Source organism: Pseudopipra pipra, chromosome 9 (assembly GCF_036250125.1).
Source record: "Pseudopipra pipra isolate bDixPip1 chromosome 9, bDixPip1.hap1, whole genome shotgun sequence".
Taxonomy (NCBI): Eukaryota; Metazoa; Chordata; class Aves; order Passeriformes; family Pipridae; genus Pseudopipra; species Pseudopipra pipra.
The window spans coordinates 4,499,579-4,518,783 of NC_087557.1; the positions used below are offsets into that span (position 1 = coordinate 4,499,579).

Consider the following 19,205-nt stretch of genomic DNA (forward strand, 5'->3'; position numbering starts at 1 on the left):
ATACTCCTGCTTTCATCTCTGAGAGGTGAAAATAGACTCAGCTCTTGAGTTCATGTTCCAGTGAGGGTAATTGTCTTTACGGCAACTAAAACGTGTCCTTGCAGTAAAGAGGAAGCTGATGCAGGAGAGCATATGAGAACTTTGGCTGTGGCTGGTTTGTGAGTCTGTAAATAAATAAATGAGTGGTGGTTGCTGGTAATCTTTTGGTGACATGGGTGGGATATGTATTTCATATGGGGGGACACTGTTTCCTCTGCCATTGGCATCGGGCAAGAGGAGCTGATTGTATGAATACATGTGTTGGGTTTTCTCATTTGATGTTTTCAATGTTTGTATTTCATCTATTTTCTTTGATTCAGTCTTTAGTTACTGTCTCTAAAGTACCAAAACCCTCTGCTTCTGCTTAGAACTAGCCTTTCCCTATTTCTTCTCATGCTTTCCCAACTTTAAATTGTTCATTGTGTTACCAGAGTTTTTCGTACTGTAAGTCAAGATGCCTGACCAGACACTTAAATATAAGGAACTAAAAATCCTGAAGTTTCTTGAATATCCTTAATTATCCTGGTTGTGCAAGTGTGTCTACATTTTTTAACTACATAATGAATGTCTGCTTCCTGAATATATACTTGTTTCAATATCTGAACACTGATTTTGTAAATTCAACAAGACCTGTTTACTTTCTGGAAAAGTTCAAGGAAGCACATGTGCTACTGTGTGTAGAATAAGCTGCTAAACCATATAGTAAAGACTCTTAGTGTAACTCGAAAGGAAAAAATGTAATTGCTGATAGTAGAGGAGAGATAAGACTTAAAGTTATTCAGAGACCCTCACAGTAATCAGAGAAGCAGCTTTTTGTGAGGGACTTTCCAGGTTTCCTAGAATTCTGAACATGGGCAAGTGATAAGGAAAAAAAAAAGTTTTCTCCCTTTCGGATAAGTCTTACTGCTACTGCTGAAAAACCTCAGCTTGTTACAACTCTAAAACAAACAGTACACCATAAGTGGCATTTCAAATTTGGAAGGTGCTGTGTTGTTTGGTTTGTTGATTTTTTTATTAAATAACATTGTGTAACTCTTTACTGTCCCATTCTTTGCCCCTCTGATACCACCAAAAAGTGTTTCATCCTGAAAATTAAATTTGTGACATTCATACTTCAGTTTAAAACAAGTGTAAGTCCTCAATGTGGATGTTGACTTTTCATTTCAGGAACGAGCTGATGGAGCCTCCCTGGGTACAGCCAGACAGGCTAAGCCCAAGAGTCCAGCTCTCTCATCCACAAGCTCTCTTGGGCTCAAGTGGGGGCCCTTGTTCCCAGCACTGGAGTCTGGAGCAGATGGACCTTTTGTCAAAGGAGTGTGATGCGGTGTTGGCAGGGAGGAGGAGCCATTCTGCGCCTGTGGGATCACTGGGGCCTCAGCCATACCTGAATTCCCCTGCTGCGCAGCAAAATCTCTTAGCAAAACCTCCTGCTGGCCAATATAAGAGCAAACTAGATCGCATTGAAGCTTTGAAAGCTACAGCTGCTTCCCTTTCCAGCAGGATTGAAAGCGAAGCCAAAAAGCTGGCTGGGGCTGGTATCAACTATGGTACCATTTGGAACTCAGAATTTATGCAAGAAAACCAAGATGATGGACGGTGGGCAAAGGCTGTGAGTCCTCCTGTGAGAGAGGAAAACGAAGATGCTTTTTCAGCCAGAATTCAAAAAATGTTGGGTGCCTGTGTGTCTCATACAGCCTTTGATGACAACCTTCCTGGGGTAGGCAACCTTAGTGAATTTAAAAAGCTCCCTGAGACCATCAGGCCTCTTACTGATGTAGTCAGCCTTGGATTGAGGTCTCCTGCTGCCAACAGGCATGAGGGGATCCTAGGACATTTATCCAAGAGACAGACTGACTCCCTGGGCCGTGAGAACCAGGGCTATGCTCTGAATAAAGTCGTCGTTCCTCACGAGTCCAGCATCGACTCCATCAGCGAAGGGCCTCTCCTGAGTGATGGAAACCTCTCTGAAGAGGAAGGAGGCCAGCACAAACAGTTGCCACTGAAGATGCTGGAGACATTAAAAGAGAAGGATTTCTGCATCCGGGAGAGAAACGCTTTTGAGCCCATAAAGGAGTTTCAGAAAGCAGCTGAGAAGTACTCGCCGCTTTTCCCTCAGACAAATGACACCCACAGCAAGGGGCCCTGGGAGGAACTGGCCAAAGGAAGTCCCCACAGTGTCATCAACATCTTTGCTAAAAATTATCAGCTTCATGGAAAAGGTAAAAATGGAAAAATTTCTCAAAATTTCTCACATTTCTCTTGAGAATTGATATTTTCCTAGTCTTCTTGCTCCTTACACTTTATGCTTCACAGGTAAAGAATGTGGTTTTGAAGTCTCAAACATGAATTTGTGTAAGGCATGACTTACAGTTGTCTCATGCAGGATGCTCTGTTTCATTTTCATTTTTTGTACAGATTTATCCCTCATTTTATGAGTACTGTTACTCTTGCCTGGAACTCCTCATTTTGAGGAGGAATGTTTTCCGAGAAGTTGATTTTTATGTTGTGGGTTTTCGTTCTTTTTCCCTTCATTTCATTTCCTTCAAAAATGATTGCATTAAAGTTCCTGCAAATGGTTCTACTCTAAAGCACTGTGCTCTTCAAGAATGTTTTAGTTGGAGTGTGTTAACAAAGTAAAGTGTTCAGTAATTTTAAAAAAAGAGGAAGACTGTGCTTCTTCTTTTGTGTTAAACTGCCATGGGATGGCTGTGCTGCTGTTCTCATGATGGTTTTGTGTTTGAAAGGAAGTCACTGTAACTCGGGGGTGGGAGCGTTTTAGTTCCTGCAGTTTTATTATCTATTCGATGCACCTTTTGGATAACTTCTGTCCTCTCCTTTCTTTGTCCACACTTCAGTGTTTGATGAAAGGCTGAACGGAGGGTCTGCCCTGCTGCGCCCTTTGCTTCCTACCATGAGCCCTCCGGAGAGTGTGGCTTCTTATGAAGATGATTTTGTCTCATCACAGGGAAGTAGCACTTTAACAGACAAGAAGATTGCACGTGACCTCAGGTAACTGTGTTAGACTTCTTGTAAAAATAAAAATGCAGGATTTGACAGGAAATAGTTAATACAAAATTGGTTTCATAAAATGCTGCATATCTTTTCTGCTATGCTGGACTGTAATACTGGTCAAAGTGATGAAAGCAGTTCCTTAGGACTTGCAGTTCATATAGCAGCCAGCATGCTGAAGACATAAAAATTGGATTCCTGTTCTCTGTCTAATTTTTGTTCTTCTTCAGGCTGGACAGGTAGCTTTAGGCAAGAGTCTTATCCTTTGTAGTCTGGTGAAAATTAGTTCTTCGGCTTGTGTGGCTGCTGTAATGCTCTGTTGGTTAGTGTTTGTAATATATAAAAAATAGAAAAGATATTTGAAAGTGTTAAAATCCTTTCAGTACCTCGAAATTTTGTAAAAAGCCTATGATTACTTTCAGTAAGGATTTGGGAATGCTTAGTAATGGATATATAAGTTGTCTGTAAGAACTTTATCTGAAATGCAGTCACATTTGGAGTCATATTGTTCCAGTCTGGAGTCAAATATTTCTTTAGAGTTAGCGTTGGAGAGGATGGTTGTTATCTGTCTTTTAGTTTTTCCTGTTGTTGGAAGCACGCTTCAATATGTTCAATATCATGTCAAACTTCCCAGTGTCTTGGCTGTCATAGTTTTAAGTCTGAAAATCAATGCTTTTCTAGATGGGCTGATCTGTGCAGTTTAGTCCTCTGTCTCTAATTTCAAGTGTGGTGGTTTTCTTGTGCGCGGTATAATGTGGGAGCTGAAAGTCCTTAGTCACTGACAATGTGCTCCTTTTTAGTGTTGCTGGCAGCAGTAATTCAAGCATTCAGGAAGAAATTCCAAGGAGGAAATCTCCCCATGAGCCTAGATCTGTGGAACTTGCTTCTCAGCATTCTTCTGGACCACGGTCTGCAGCATCTTCTCGCTCCTCTACTTCCTCAAGAAGGAGAGGGAAAAAGGAACGTAAGTGCAATACTTGACTCAAGAGTTATTTGGTTTCTTTGAGGGAGGTTTTAGGGTTTTCCTGTTGTGAAAATTGCAGTCTTTCTTCATATCTGGAAACTGTGATCTAATGCTGATAGAATGATTTGCGTTTTCTTCTAATGATTCCTTCCTAAATTCTTTTTGACCCTGATTATTCTGACTTTAAAATATAGTCAGAATTACATAAGCAAGAGGTTGTTAACAGCATTGAAAAGTTCTCCTTTCTTAAACCAGCCCTCTAATAAGTCAGTTAATATTAATATCATGTGGGAACTATCCTTAGATTCTGTACTGAGAAAATGCCAATAGGCTGCTGAGTAATCAGAATTACAACCACAGTTGTTTATGAAGGCAACAACAAATTTGCCTGAATGCTTTGTCTTTGGGTCACAGACATTTTCCATAGGTGCACAAATTAATAAATACATGGGAACCTGTGCCTTACAGAAGTGTGAAGAAACTCATGGTTTGGTTCCTTGATGTATTGTTTTGGGGCTCATGATGGCAAGATATTCACATGTCGGACCAAACAAACTTTTGGCACTGTTGTTGCTTCTTAGGGTTGGACTCTTTCAATGGAAGTTCTCACCACTTTTCTGTGGAAGAAGATAAAATACTGTCTGAATTAGAGTGGGGATCCCAACAGGCAAAGAAATCCTTATCGAGTAGCAGAGTTTCTAGTAAAGACCATGAGCAGAACCCGGATACAGACAGTACCCTGGAAAACTTGTCTGGACACTCCCTGCTGAGGTAACAGGAATGTTATAAGCCTTTATGCAAATATAATCAAGTTTGGTGGTGTTATTGGCTGTTTCTTTGGATATGCAAAAGAGAAGCAACATGAATGATCAAACGTTATTAAGATGGGCATGTGGAAAACATTTTTTCCCTGTATTTTAAATATGAAACCTGGTGTCCTGTCATATTCAGTACCTTAAGCATTGACAAAAGGTCTGTGAGAAGTGTGTCAGGAGGGAAATAGCTAGTCAACCTATGCAGTCATCTTGCTCTTTTCAGTAGATACACAGACATTTTTGGCTACTTTTGTGTTCAGCTAGTACTCACAAGCCTATCCAGCTCTGTGAGTTGATGCTTTTTGAGAGGTGAACCAATCCTTGTAAAAGACCATATTAAAAATGGAAGAAACATTAATTTTCTGTTGCATCCTCTTTATACCTGCCTAAAAATGCAGTTTTTCTGCTAATTGTGCGATTAATATGGTTATGAAATATTCCATTTTCACTGCATTTTTTTCTAAAAAGCATCAAATAATTTGAATGATCTCTTGTTCTGTATCAGTGTAAAGCAGTGCTGAGGTATTGAATTGTATTGGCAACTTCTGCTGACATCCAGTGTTGGGTTTGAGAGGTCCTATGACCTCCTAAGATGTGCCAGGTAAAGCAGAATGTCTTCCTAAAGGATTTAAGCAGCCGCTGTTAATCCCCTTTGATTTTGTAAAGTTGGAATAGTAAATTTAAGAAGTGTTTGCATAATTTTCTGTATGTTTAAGAAAAGAGATGTCTTTAATTTGCTTCCAGGAAGTGTTACTGTAGTATTTTATGAACTGTTCAAGTCAAATTTTGGCCTTCAGGCATTTCATTGCATTTTGATGAAAGAGATCAAGACTCAGAGCAGTGGCTTATCACAATCATTGCTTCCATATGCTGGTAGCAACCTGTTTAGTTTTTTAAATGCACATCCAGATAACTGCATCCTGACTTTCTCATGCCAAGTTCCTGACAGGAGGCATTGAAACTGCTTGTCTGGCCATGTAGAACATGTAGATACACTGTTAAGTTGGGGGTTTTTTTAATTGTTGTGTGTGCTAACTAGGTTTAATACTTGGGAGAAAAATAGGGTGCTCTAGAAACTTAACCCTAAACTGGGATAGACGGACAAACCCCATCTCGTGAGGGCATTTCCTAAAGGCAGACTGGGCCCATGCAAACCTTAACAGGCTGTGCCCTTTGTGTGGATCTGTTTGGTGTATAGAAATGGAAGAACAAGGTTATTGCTTTATTGTCTTATCAGATGGCTGCACTGAGGACAATATTGACTCCTTTTGATTTCATTTCACTGTCAGTTTCTCGGACAAGGGAAGATCCCAGAAGACACCAACTTCTTCCCCATCTCCCAGTTCCCAAAAAATGTTGCAGCTGGATTCTGTGGGCAACGCAGCAGAAAGAGTCAAGTCACCTGCTGGCTTTTCTGGAGGTTCAGCCCCAGGGCTGAAGCCTAACGCAGCCTTCCACGACTTGAGCCTGGGAACCAGTCGCTCTGCAGCAGGAGCAGCCTCAGCGAGCGGTGAGTTTTTGGTTACTGATCCCAGAGCAGCCGTAATGTTTTTTTGCTTTGGTTTTTGATGTGGGACACTGAAGTCTGTGGAGGTTGACCAGTCAGTGTTGTCCTGCAGGGTGTATGCGCTTCTCCCCCGCTGGGCTCCAGCATCGCTTGTCAGCAGAGCTGAACTACCTCAGTGCCATCGAGGAGTCCGTGCGACAGCTCTCGGATTTGGAACGAGTGCGAGGCATATCCCTTGCCCAGCAGGAGAGTGTTTCCTTGGCTCAGATTCTAAAGGTAACAGGAAAATACTTCCTTGTCTCAACCTTTTACTTTTTCATTTTGCAAGAAAATTAATCAAGTGAAAGCAAGTTAGGCTTCTGTTAGCAGTGCAGAGAAATCGTAATGGGCATGGTGGAGCATCTCTGATAATGTCAATTTCTCAGGATTGACCCGTGTTATCTTTCTTATTTTAAGTTGACACCAAGGAACTAGTGACTGTAGAATATCTGTCATTAATGTACTGTTAGCTGGAATCACTGCTCTGGTTGTATTTCTCAGTCAAATCAGAACATGATTGTTTACTGGTTTGATGTTGGATCCCAATCCAATGCAGTGGAGCTGTTCAGGCTGGATCATTTGTCTTATTCCATGAAAAGGATATTTTTGGTTGAAGTTTACTTGTGTTGACAAGATGGTTTAATCAAGTTTGTTGAATTAATTGATCACAAAACAGATCTTTATATTTAACTTGCATTATTAAACTTGTTTTCCCAACCTGTAGGCACAACAGCAGCGCCATGAACGGGACTTAGCTCTTTTGAAAATCAAGGCTGAACAAGAAGCTCTAGAAAGTCAGAGACAGCTAGATGAGACAAGGCAGAAGGCAGCTCAGGTAATGCTGCCCTTCAACAAATGTGGAGTGTGTAACAGGCAAAATGCTGTAAGTAAATCCGTGCCTACAAGTGTTCTTAATTTGAAGCTGTGAACATATGGAAGTGCTGAAATACTTCAATATAGCTAGAAGAACCCTCTTAGGGGCCACTTTCAAACTTTTTTTCTCCCAGACTTTGAGAAATAAGTCTGTGGTTACTATAGCCAGAATGTTTTGAAAGGCTGAACTGGCTGTGTTTTCTGCATAGGTCCATGCAGAGTCACTGCAGCAGCTGGTCCAGTCGCGGCAGGAGGCCGGGCAGGAGCCCCCGTGCAGCGCTGCAGCCAAGCAGGCAGAACCTGCACTGCTCACCACAGATGCACCTCACCAGCTCCGGGAGGTGAGGCCCTCAGGGAAAGGGAAAAGCTGTTCTCGTTTCAGTATTGTTGTGAACACTTTTTTGCCTTTTAAGTTATTTTCTGTTCAGTGTCATTTTCAGTACAACTTCATTTCCGTAACGTGACAAAGGATAGGACTTCAAAGGAGCTTCTCTGGCATCGTTCTTAGAAGTCAGTGAGCAGCCTTAAATCCTTGTTCACTATTCTTATGATCTTCCAGTTAATGAACTGAAAAGAAGTTTGTTCTTCTACAATAGATGGATGATAGTGAACACAGCATCTTTAATTTGTAAAAGTTGCACTCCATCAGGGATTGGTCTGTTTCATAGGGAAGTTAAATTAGAAAAGCAGAGAAATTGCAGTTTTGCTTATTTCTGAAGGTAGGAGAACAATAAATTAATAAAAAGGAGAGGAGAGGATCTTCAGCAAAGCTCTTAACTTGATACACAGTTTGAAGTTTTCTTTTTTCAAGTCTTTGTTCTTCTTGTGGCATACAGAACATTTACTTTTTTCAGTTTTATATATCAGTTTATCAGTTTTTATACTCCTTGTTCCCATCATGTATCAGCTACTTCACACATAGATAAGAACATGGTAACCAAAAAATGCTTTTGTTCCATCACGGTTTAGTAAGTGCAGTGACTGTGGGTTTAGGGTTGTGGGATGGAGTGCAGAAGGCTGATGAGTTTGAACAGAACTGTTTCTTCACAGCTTTTGTACATGTTGGTGCTCACTGAGCTGGTTTTATGATGAGTAATGGAATTGTAAAATAATACTGATATATTCTGGGCTCCGCCAAATATGTGAAGCTTAAATAATTTTTGAGTAGAAAAGAATGGGTTGAAGGAGTAGAAAAGCTCAGGCAGCTCAAGTACCTGCAGTATATTAGTCACTGACAGAAGTCAAAAAAACATTTGTACTTTATAGTGATGAAGTGGATGAAACCAACTGAGAAACGAGGCAGAAGAAACAGAGACAGCTTTTATTTGGTGTAGGGTTTTAAATCTTTTCAAGTCTTGCTGTAAGTTTGAAATCTGAGCATAAGAGATGCTAGTGAAGAGAGCATGACCTGGTCAGTGATGGTGGGCCAGCAGGGTAGCTTTTCCATCCCCATTCACAAGTGACTCCAGATACTCAGTTGAACAACCATTTATTGTAACTGGAATGCAGCAGTGGAAATGCCTCTCACCAGTGTGCTGGGAATATTTTTGGATGTATACTGTTATTTATTATATATAGAGGAATAGAGTATGGAGGAATATGCATCCACAGAGCCATGTGCACTTCCACAACCAGAAGTGACACACATGTAACAACAAACCATCATAAACCCATCTTACACAGTTGTTCAGTAAATCACTAAATTGCCTGCCAGAATCACTGTTTTCTCTTTCAGAAACATTTTGATGCTGATAAACTCATTGTATTGCCTTGTTCTTCCTTGTGCTCAGATGGCAGAGTTAGCACGGAGCCAGACCTCGGATCCTGTCAGTGCTCCAGCTGCTCCCGTCACCGCCTTGTTTGACCACCAGCGGCAGCACCATTCGGAGTTCATGAAACAGCTGAGGGCCCGAGCTGACACAAACAGGTTTTGCTTCATGTCTCACATCTTGGGAAGGGGGGGAAGTAAGATTTGTTATATTTTGCTTCACCTATTCTTGCATCAAATTTTAAGATGTCATAATGAGTGAGAGTTTAAGAAGAACTTGGATTCCATCTGTATGACCTTAACAGTTTATGCCAAAGGTGACATTACTGGTTCTGTGAAGCTCTGTATAAAAGAGCAGAAAAGGCTGACCTAAATGTTTTGTGGGATGGTTTAATTAGTTTAAGCTTCCAGTGATCTTTTAGCAGAAATTTTAGCTGTTACTACTTCTAGTAAACTGACAAAAGCTTGGGAAAACTGTGTTACTCTTTGGTTTAAGGCAATGTAGATTTACCCAAAAATACTTCCTCTTCTTAGGAAATGTGAGTCTGGTGCCATATCACAAGGTAAAGAGGAGACAGGTGACTCAAAACAGATGTATTCAGCCATGTTTGATAGTTATTCAGAGTCCTCAAGATCAAAGGTTCATGATCAGAGGTAAGAAGCTCTTTATTTACTATTTATTTACCTGATCTAGTTAGGTCTCATGAAGTTTCTCACAGCCCTTCTCCAATCCTGACCATCTGGAACAATTTTGGCCTCTGTAGTCCTTTTGACTTCTAAAGCAGTATTGGTGTCTTGCTCATCCTTATAAAAACTGTAAGGAGAGATGTTTGCAATCGTTTATCATCATTGATGAGCAGGGGTTGTGCATACCTTCAAACCATTTCGATTTTAAGGTAGAATAAGAATAACAAGTCCCACTGTCAATCAGCAGCTTGATGATGCCTGGAATTTTAAAGCAACCAAGCTTCATTTTAAAAACAACCCCAAACCCATTGTATATTGATTATTGCTGGAATTTTAATCATAGTATATACAGTAGCAATGTAATAAAATATTCTGAAATGTGCAAAGTAATTTTTAAAAAAATTGTCTCTTGATAACACAGTAGCACCAGCAGCCGCCAGGAGAGCCCTTCAGCTCCATCTTCCAAGGAGATTGAGAAGAAGCTTTCCCGTCGTGAGAAGATAAGCAGCAGCATTGAAGACCAGGCTCACACTGGTGCAGATGATTCCTTGCCCAGTGACAGCGTTTTATCCCTGCCGGATGAAAAGGGTTGGTTGTACTGTTTGTGTGTGATGGATCTGAAGGTGGGAAGGGGGAAGGAGGGATGGAGGTGCTGTTTCAGAATCAGTTTCTGAAATAAATGAGGGAATATGTGTCAAGAAAGCTGAACACCAGGTGAATCGTAGTCTCTTAAGAGGTAACAGAGGATGGCACAATGAGATGGGAATTTTGAGATTCTGCATGTGAGAGTGATTCTACATTCTGCAGTGCTAGCTGAGCCAGATGTTCACTTGCTGAACCTGCAGGCTGAATGCCAAATGTTTCAGCAACCCCAGGAGTTTATTTATACCTGTGTACAGAAGTCTGTTAGGTCTTTTGAAGCTGGATGACAGTATTTCATGATGTCCTGTAACTCAAAATCACTATTTCCTAAACACTCATTTTTCTGCATTAGAGTAGTTATCTCCCTTACTTTCCTGCCCCCTTAACTTTACTGGGATGAGACAGAGTAAAACTGCATTCATGTTACATACCTGAGTATGTAAAGACACTGCCCTGATTTCTCCCTCAGATTCTGCTTCTGTTGCAACTGAGTATTCCCTGAAATTTGATGAGTCCATGACAGAGGATGAGATTGAAGAAAAATCTTTTCGGTCTTTGCTGCCCTCTGAGAGTCATCGCAGAAATAACCTGGAGAAGAAGCGGGGTAGTCGAGATGATTCTGATGAGGAAGTGTCCCCAGAAAAAACAGCTCTGTCATCTATCAAGGTAGGTCAAGCAACCATAGTTAAGTCAAATAAACTGAGCTGAAATGGTTGAGCTGTTGAGCTTCAAGTGAGCCGTTCTTAGTTGTGTTTGCAAGCTTTAGGGTTCTTTTCCTCCCTGTGGTTGGTTGGTTCTTTGGGCATCCCAAAACAGAGAGATGTATGAATCATGCTGTATGTTACTGTTGTACAAGTGTGATGACTTATGGAACAGTCCATCCAGGCCTCTACCTTGTGGCTTTGGAGAAGAGGAGTGACCTTTTGAGGTGGGTTATAAAAGCCCAGTGGATTAAGTCCTCCTCCTATGCCAACACACAGCTAGGAAATACAGGAGGATGGCTCATCTCTGTGGTCGAAGCAGGGACGTCCCAAAACTGTCACACAGCCCAGGGCAGAAAGAGCTGGTCTGCACAAAGCTTAGAGAAAAAACAGCTTCCCATCTGTTTTTGTGTGTGTCTGTATCTGTATACACACACACACACTTTGTAATTGAAGAAAGCCTTGGCATTTCTGTGTTATCAAATCATGCCACATTTGTCTTGCCTTGTAGGAGCTAAGCATGCCATTCTCAGGGGGGCAAGATAGTTTCTCTAAGTTTACCATGGAGATGGTAAGGCAGTACATGAAGGAGGAGGAAATGCGAGCAGCTCATCAGTCCTCTCTGCTTCGGCTCCGGGAGAAGGCTCTGAAAGAGAAGACCAAGGCTGAACTAGCCTGGCTGGAACACCAGAAGAAGTAAGACAGCTCTGAATATATGTTATTGCTGACTGATCATTTCCTTGTACTTTTTAAGGTTTTGTTTCCACCTCACTCCTCCCTTACTAAATATCAATGGTTGAACTAATCTTCTGACATCAGTAACCTATAGAAGTGTTATTGGGACTTGGAAAGAACAGGGCCCAGTTTATAAGTATGCTTTGATGTTTACATTGCATGTGGTTTGTATAAAGGAGTGTTTCACCTAAACAGTAGAATATCAGATTTGTTGTCAGTCAGAGAAGGTAGTTGCCAACCATTACTCTACAAGTCTTAGTTCAGGAAGATATAAAACTGTGAAACAGTTCCACCTTTCTTTGCTTGATGGTTATCTGAGGTAATTTTAGTTGACTCAGGCCACATTTTGGGAATTGGGATACATGTTGTACTTAATGATTTGTTTTCAACCTAACATATGCTTTGTCCTGGAATGCCAGTTGAAGTACCCAGTGACACTACTGATCTCTTGTCATGTGTTTGACAAAGGATTGTGAGGTAGTGATCCAAGTGTCCTTCTGTCTGCCTTTCTCAAATGGTGAGCCTGCTACCTCTCAGAGCTTGTGCCCTGAGATTCCTGTGAGATCTCATGTTACCTGGCCCTTTAACTGTGTCTGTCTGACTATGTGGTACAAAATATTTCACTATTAAGCACAGGCATGTACCCTTCTGCAAGTTAGGAAGAGGAAACTTTTTTTTTTTCACTTTAAAGAGTGAAAGGCCCATTGTGCACTTTTTTCTTATTACTTAAGATTACTTTATAATAATACAGAATAATAATTATTTGTACTTTTATTCTTTCTTCCAATCTGTTTGCAGGCACTTGCGAGACAAGGGAGAGGATGATAAGATGCCTCCTATTCGAAAGAGGCAGCGTGGTCTGCTGCTGAGATTACAGCAGGAAAAGGTAACTGCCTTATAGGAAAATCCTGTTGAAACCCCTGTGTACCCATTAAACGTTTCAGACACTGTAAAAGCTAAGAATTCAGAAAACTCCATACCAGCTTTTGGTTAGGAAGCTGACAGTATTTCTTACCTGTAGGTTTTATTTGGATTTCGGTCATATTCAATGGGTCCTTCTGTGTCTGTAATCTCACTGGTTGAGACTTTGGAGTATTAATTAATTAATTAATTGATCTCCTGTTCTTTGCTGCTGAAGTTGAGCCTACTTACTTCATCATGTAATTGCAGTCATTACAAACCCACAGCAAGGGCATTGTGGCAGTTTTGAGTGTGTTCTTGAGAGGGGTCTGTCACAGTTCTTATGCCTAATCTTTTCCATCTCAAAGGCAGAAATTAAGCGTCTCCAAGAGGCTAACAAGGCTGCTCGGAAGGAGAGGCAGCTGATCCTCAAACAGCAGGAGGAAATAGAGAGAATCCGCCAGACTACCATGAAACTGCAGGAAAAACTGAAGTCTGCAGGGGAAAACAAGATGGTAAGTGTCCAGCACAGAACCTGCAGTCTTCCCTCTTCGGCCATACACTTTCAGGAGTGGAAAGCTGCAGGATTGGACCTATCACCTGGAAGCTTTGTCTGCCTCAAATGGTCTCACCCTCTTCATCGCAGCGTTTAGTTTCTTTAGAGCATTGTTTAAGGAAGGGCCTTTGGAAAAGTTACAAAATGTTTTAACTGGGCAGTAGATGGTTTTGTTAAGTCTCAAGCTGAACTAATGACTTTGGGAATGTCAGGTTTTTGATGCTCAGGTCCCTCAGGCTTTTATTTTTGTTTGATTACTTGTCAGACCCCAAAGTACTAAATATAGGCAGTAAATCCAAAACTTATTGCTCTGTGTGTGTGTGTTAGTGTCATTACACTTAAGTTTCTTGCATCTGCTTTACAAGGTAGCAAGATGGGATTTTGGTTACTGACTGCCTCTTCTCAATATTTTGAGGAGACACAAGTTTATTGATAGTAGTATAGAAAGGATTGGTTTTCTGTTTGGGTAACTGAATTCTGGTGTGATTTTTTTTTTTTTTTTTTGTTCTGGATACCATTAGAGGAGAACTTAAATTATGAAGACAAAGGATGTACTAAAAAGCTTTTTGTCAAATAAAAATGAGGTTGGAAACTGAAGTTAAATCTACCAGTAATCAGACTTACCTGAAGTAGTATTTGATGTATCTGGGGAGAAGTAAGATAAATTAACACAAATTTTACAAGATTTTGGGATATTCTTAACTTTTAATGTTGGATTTTTTAAACACTTAATTGCAGGAGCTTCACAGTGAGGATGACATAAAGCAGAGCAATGGTTCTAGTCCGCTTCCAGCTGACGCAGAAACACGCAGCCCTTCCCCAATCTCAATCTCCAGCAGTGAGACCAGCAGCATCATGCAGAAACTCAAAAAGATGCGCAGCAGAATGGATGAAAAGTAACTATATTTCTTTTTTCTTTCACAAAACTTTGCTATTTTAATAGGAGGAGTTGGTTTGGCCCACATCTGCACAGAAAATGGCCATTAATCAGAAAAATTACTGGTATTGCTATCAAATACACTTTGATCTGAATTGTTTGCAAAATAGCTGATTAGAAGCATGAATAAAACTATATTAATCTTTGAATATAATAATTTAAAGGCTACAGTTCTTGCATGAATACTGACATTTAAGCATTTTTAGCTGGCAGGTCATGTGTCAAGGTTTTATTGTAGATTACTGGTTTTAATATTCTTGATAGAGTTGGTAAAAGCACATGAGTTTAAGAGCTTTTGATATTTGTAGGTACAAGGAACATGGACGGGCTCCAGCTTCATGGTACATCTTGTCAGAGTTTCTCTTGCAATGAGAAACCTGAAGTCAAATGCTCAAAATGGTGCCTGTATTTTATATCTCCTCTTTTATTTTAAGGGGGAAAACATACAGGGAAGGAGAATCTGGAATTACAGCATCAATTTTATTTTGAGTTGAAACATAAGTTACAATAGCAGTAGTCTTATGCAAAAACTACTAACTGAGTTTGAGATCTGAAAGACACTGAGCTTGTCAGATATGATATTTCTACCTTATTGTCCAGTTGCTGAATTTTAATTTTGGTTGCATTAAAATTAGCTAGGGATGAATTCTCTAAGTTTTTCTTTATGAATGGAGGTGGTATGACTGAGAGGACAGGCAGTTAATAAAAGCTTTCTTTTCCCTCTGTGTGGTTCCCAGATTGAAAAAATGTTGAAAATGGTTGTTAGATGTCAGAGGAAATAATGAAGTATATGTGCAGTCCCTGGGTCTGAAAACCAAGAATGAATCTCCTGATTTCACCTGTTAAATCGTTTTAGATAAAAATTGTTTCTACATCTTTTCCGTGCTGGAATTACTTTGTCTGTACTAAACATTACAAATGCTTTATTGGCCTGTGCTTGTTATTTTGAAGCCTTAAATTGTTATTTGAGACTAATCCATTAGAAGTCTGGCCTCTGCCACTTACTGCAAGAAATAGTCTTTGCTTAAATGATTTGTTTTTTTAGTTTATAACCAAGATAACTCACTGCATTTTAGTCAGTGTGGGTGATCTTTGTAATGCCTTTTCCCCTGAGACTCTGAACACAGCTGGATAAAACATCATAAAGCAAGCAGGGCCACTTAAAGGCAAGCTGTCTTTGACTCCTTAGCACCCTCTTGGCTTGTAAGCATTTGAGAAGCACATTTCCCACACTCGCTTGTATTTGTATATGATGAAAATAAACCTCAGTAGTAGTAAGTAAGTGAGGGTTTGGTGTAAGTAGGAAAAACCAAAACCACGTTCTGATTTCCTGGTCTTCGTGTTCTAGCTTTGAGTGCCATTTTATTCAGACTCTTGTGGCAGCATCTGGTAAACAGAACAGCCAAAAGCACAGATTATTTCAAGTTTCTGAAGTGTCATATTTCCCAAACAAAACTCTTGACATATCCAAGTCATGTGAGAACCACCCCATCGTTACAGCAGCAAATTCTCAAAATATCTCTTTTGAGGTTGATAAATGGCTTAGATGGGGACTTGAAAAGCATGTGTGCTGTAGGCCAGGCTGACTTCTAGGGTTTTGAGAAAACAAGTTTTACCTTCTGATCTTATTTTTTTGTTAAGGGAGGGTCTTAATTTTTTCCCACTTGAGATTCAACAAATTTCAAATGGTAATAAAAAAACATGCTGCAGCTTATGAATTTTGAAATATAGTATTAATACTAAAAGAGATGACAAATACGCTTGTAGATTCAAAACTTCCTTTGCTACTTTTTATCAGGTAGTGGTCTTGTCAGTGCTGTTTTTGAAATCTTTTTTTCCAAGTACCTTCATTTCTAAGTAACACTTTATGATTGCAGAAGGAATTACATATTGATAATTTTTACTCTTGCAAGGGATAGTAGTAGATATAAAGTATGTTCTACTCTTAAAGATATTTTAATCATCAGTTCATTATTATCTTTTGTGTTTGAAAATAATTGCTCACATGGAGAATACTTTTCAAAGCTGAATAGCAGGATTTGAGCTGAAACAATTGTTTGAGGCAGAACAAGTGGAAATTGTGATGTATGTAGTCATGTATTTTTTTTTTTATGGGTTTGTCTTGTATTGCTGTATATGTTCAAAGGAAGAATTATTTTGTGTAAGCAAAACTTGATCTTCCTCATTGGCAGGTGTTTTGACTGAAAAACTGTGCCAACTTTGTATCTTTTTCAATGTTCTTATTTGTAAAGCACATAATATTAATAGAGTAAGGCACTTGCTCTGGGGCATAATAGTAGGAAGCTGCCATTTGAGAGTAATCCATCAGGGTGTGAAATAGGGCAAAAGGAAAAAGCTGAATGATAAATGCAAAGGAAGTAGAGGAAGGAACTGGGAAAGCCTGCTATGCTGGATTTGCTGTGCTCCACAGCAAGGGGGAAATCCTTTGGCTTCCTTACTTAGGAGGCAGCTTTAATATTTGTCTTCTGCTAAAAGGGGAATGAAAGCATAGTTCTGTTTTACTTTTAACTGATGAGTCTGTGTAGCCTGCATGTGAACAGGAGCATGCTCTGTCAAAGACAATTAACCACTTTCCCCTGGCTTTCCTTGCATATGCAACTTTAATGATGATCTGTGCAATAACTAATTAAATGCTCATTTTCTTTTGCTTTTCCTTAGTATGCTTCTTAGCTTGCATTGTGGTTGGTAGAGCTAAATGGAGCATGGTATTTTTCTATAAATTTTATAATTCATTAGGAATTAGCTTAAAATGGTAATACTGTAAGAAATACCATTTTAAGCTCAGCTGTAAGTTTATGTAGATTTTGTTAAAAACAATAGGCCTTACCTTTCTGTAGTTAGTACTTCAAATGAAATATATGAGTATTCTGAGACCAAGTCTGTACTTTGTTGCAAAAAACCCCAATTAGCAGCTAGAATGTGAATTACACTTATACCTCAGACTTTTCCTGGAATTGCTCATGGCTTAAAAATGCATTATTTAACCTTCTTTTTTTTGGCTCTTTCACTGGTGCTTACCTTTGTAGAAATAATTTTACTGAGGTTTCGCCAGGTGAATGAAAATGTGTTTAAAGTTTCAGACCAGCAAAGTTGTCGATATTGCAAAACCAGCATGTTATTTAATACTGAATACCCTCTATCAACAGAATAGCAGGAGAAAGATTGGGTTGAGATATGTTAACTGGTGCATGTGGAATTCTGCATCAAAGCAATAAAAATCCTTCCAAAATTTAAAGAAAAATACAGCAGTGTGAAAAAAGCTTGCCTTTCATTAACAGAAAACAAAGTGTTATAAATGTATGTTCTGTAACCTTCTGCATAACAGTGTATAGTTTTTCTACTGCAGATGTTGGGTATTAACTATACAATGTTAAATGCAATTAATTTTAAAGTTCTTTGCTAGATGCTATCCTTTTCTCATTCTTTCTGGCTTTATTGCTATCTTAGTTGTAAACTCTTCCTCCTTATTTTGTAGACACTGCTCTCCTGTTCACTACTTCTTCTCTGTCTTTACGTCTCACCACTGGGCCTCTCTCAGTGTCTGTTTTCCCAACCTCCACCCCAAATTCCAGCTGTATATCTACAACCAATTGGTCAGGTAACTGTATATTTCTCAAGTGATAGACTCTTTGATAGAGCATGCTCTGTTCAGTCCTGGAAAGTCCAGAGGTTCTTCAGGCCAGTTTGACACTGGCCTCACTGTTTCCAGACCTTTATCACATGTAGACAGGAGAATGAGTCCACCCTCAGCAGCTTTGCATCAAGCTGAGTGTGCAGCTAATTCACTGCAGGGAAGGGATGCCATCCACAGGGACCCGGACAGGCTTGAGGAGTGGGCCAGTGTGACCTTCAGGAAGGTCAACAAGGCCAAGTGCAAGGTCAGGGCAATCAATCCAGGCTGGGGGATGAATGGGTTGAGAGCAGTTCTTCAGAGAAGGACCTTCAGGATGCTGGTGGACCAAAAACTTGGATAAGACCCAGCAACATGTACTTGCAGCCCAGAAAACCAGCTGTATTCTGGGCTGCATGAAAAGACATGACAGTAGGTCAAGGAAGTGATTGTCCCCCCTACTCTGCCCTGGTGAGACTCCACCTGGAGTCCTGTGTCCAGCTCAGGGATTCCCAGTGCTGTAAAGACATGGACCTGTTGGAGCAGGTCCAGAGGAGGCCACAAAGAAATCAAAGAGATGGAACAACTTTCCTAGAGGAAAGGCTTGTTCAGTCTGGAGAAGAAGAGCTCCAGGGAGACCCTATTATGCCTATTCAATATATAAAATGGGGTTATAAGAAAAACTGAGAGACTTTTTACCAAGGCCTGTAGTGATAGGGCAAGGGGTAACAGCTTTAGAGTGAGAGGGTAGATCTAGATTAAATAGAAGGAAGAAATTCTTTCCTGTGAGTGTGGTGAGGCCCTGGCACAGGTTGTCCAGAGAAGCTGTGGCTGCCCCGTCCCTGGAATTGTTCAAGGCCCAGTTGGATGGGGCATGGAGCAACTTGGGATAGTAAAAGGAGTCCCATGGTAGAGAGGTAGAACGAGGTGATCTTTAAGGTCCCTTTTAACTCAAGCCATTCTAGGATTCTAATCTCTTATTCCCACTGTGTTCTGAGTGGCACACAGACAATTCACTTTGCTCCCACTGTCTGGTTGCTACTTCAGAACAGCTGCTGAAACCATGTAGTTTGAGCTTAAAGTCACTATACCTTGGATAAAAATATACAGGTACAGGTTAGAGCAGCAGGTTAATGTTTCCAAATTAATATTTGAAATGCATGGATGAAATGTGTGATGCTAGCACAGAGAAATAGTTAGACTTCGAAATCATGCTGCTATAATCTGAGTGCTGCTGCTTCTTTGCTGCCCCACATTTCCAGCTGCATAGATGCCATATGTCCTTTTGCATTTTTTTTCTGCTTTTGAGGATGAGTGTGTACCCTTGGTGTTGGAACTGGAACCCTCTAGACTGTAGTAAATATTAAGGCAGTGTATATGCCACCTTATGGCTCTGTCCTGT

General features: G+C 40.2%; 1 protein-coding gene across 13 annotated transcripts in view; it reads left to right on the forward strand.

Moving 5' to 3' along the window:
* The window catches only part of CEP350 (centrosomal protein 350), a 68,751-nt gene that overhangs the window by 24,604 nt on the left and 24,942 nt on the right, over positions 1-19,205 (forward strand). For 6 of the 13 annotated variants that reach the window (XM_064664189.1, XM_064664191.1, XM_064664193.1 and 3 more), the window contains 17 exons: positions 1,207-2,258; positions 2,895-3,048; positions 3,849-4,012; positions 4,594-4,783; positions 6,117-6,337; positions 6,447-6,610; positions 7,098-7,256; positions 7,456-7,587; positions 9,037-9,173; positions 9,549-9,668; positions 10,123-10,289; positions 10,813-11,009; positions 11,556-11,740; positions 12,578-12,665; positions 13,048-13,194; positions 13,974-14,131; positions 17,669-17,791. In XM_064664189.1, the coding sequence (XP_064520259.1) occupies positions 1,207-2,258; positions 2,895-3,048; positions 3,849-4,012; positions 4,594-4,783; positions 6,117-6,337; positions 6,447-6,610; positions 7,098-7,256; positions 7,456-7,587; positions 9,037-9,173; positions 9,549-9,668; positions 10,123-10,289; positions 10,813-11,009; positions 11,556-11,740; positions 12,578-12,665; positions 13,048-13,194; positions 13,974-14,131; positions 17,669-17,791 (3,558 nt within the window). The remainder of the gene's footprint in view (positions 1-1,206; positions 2,259-2,894; positions 3,049-3,848; positions 4,013-4,593; positions 4,784-6,116; positions 6,338-6,446; positions 6,611-7,097; positions 7,257-7,455; positions 7,588-9,036; positions 9,174-9,548; positions 9,669-10,122; positions 10,290-10,812; positions 11,010-11,555; positions 11,741-12,577; positions 12,666-13,047; positions 13,195-13,973; positions 14,132-17,668; positions 17,792-19,205) is intronic. The other 7 variants (XM_064664195.1, XM_064664196.1, XM_064664200.1 and 4 more) reach the window with 5 other exon arrangements.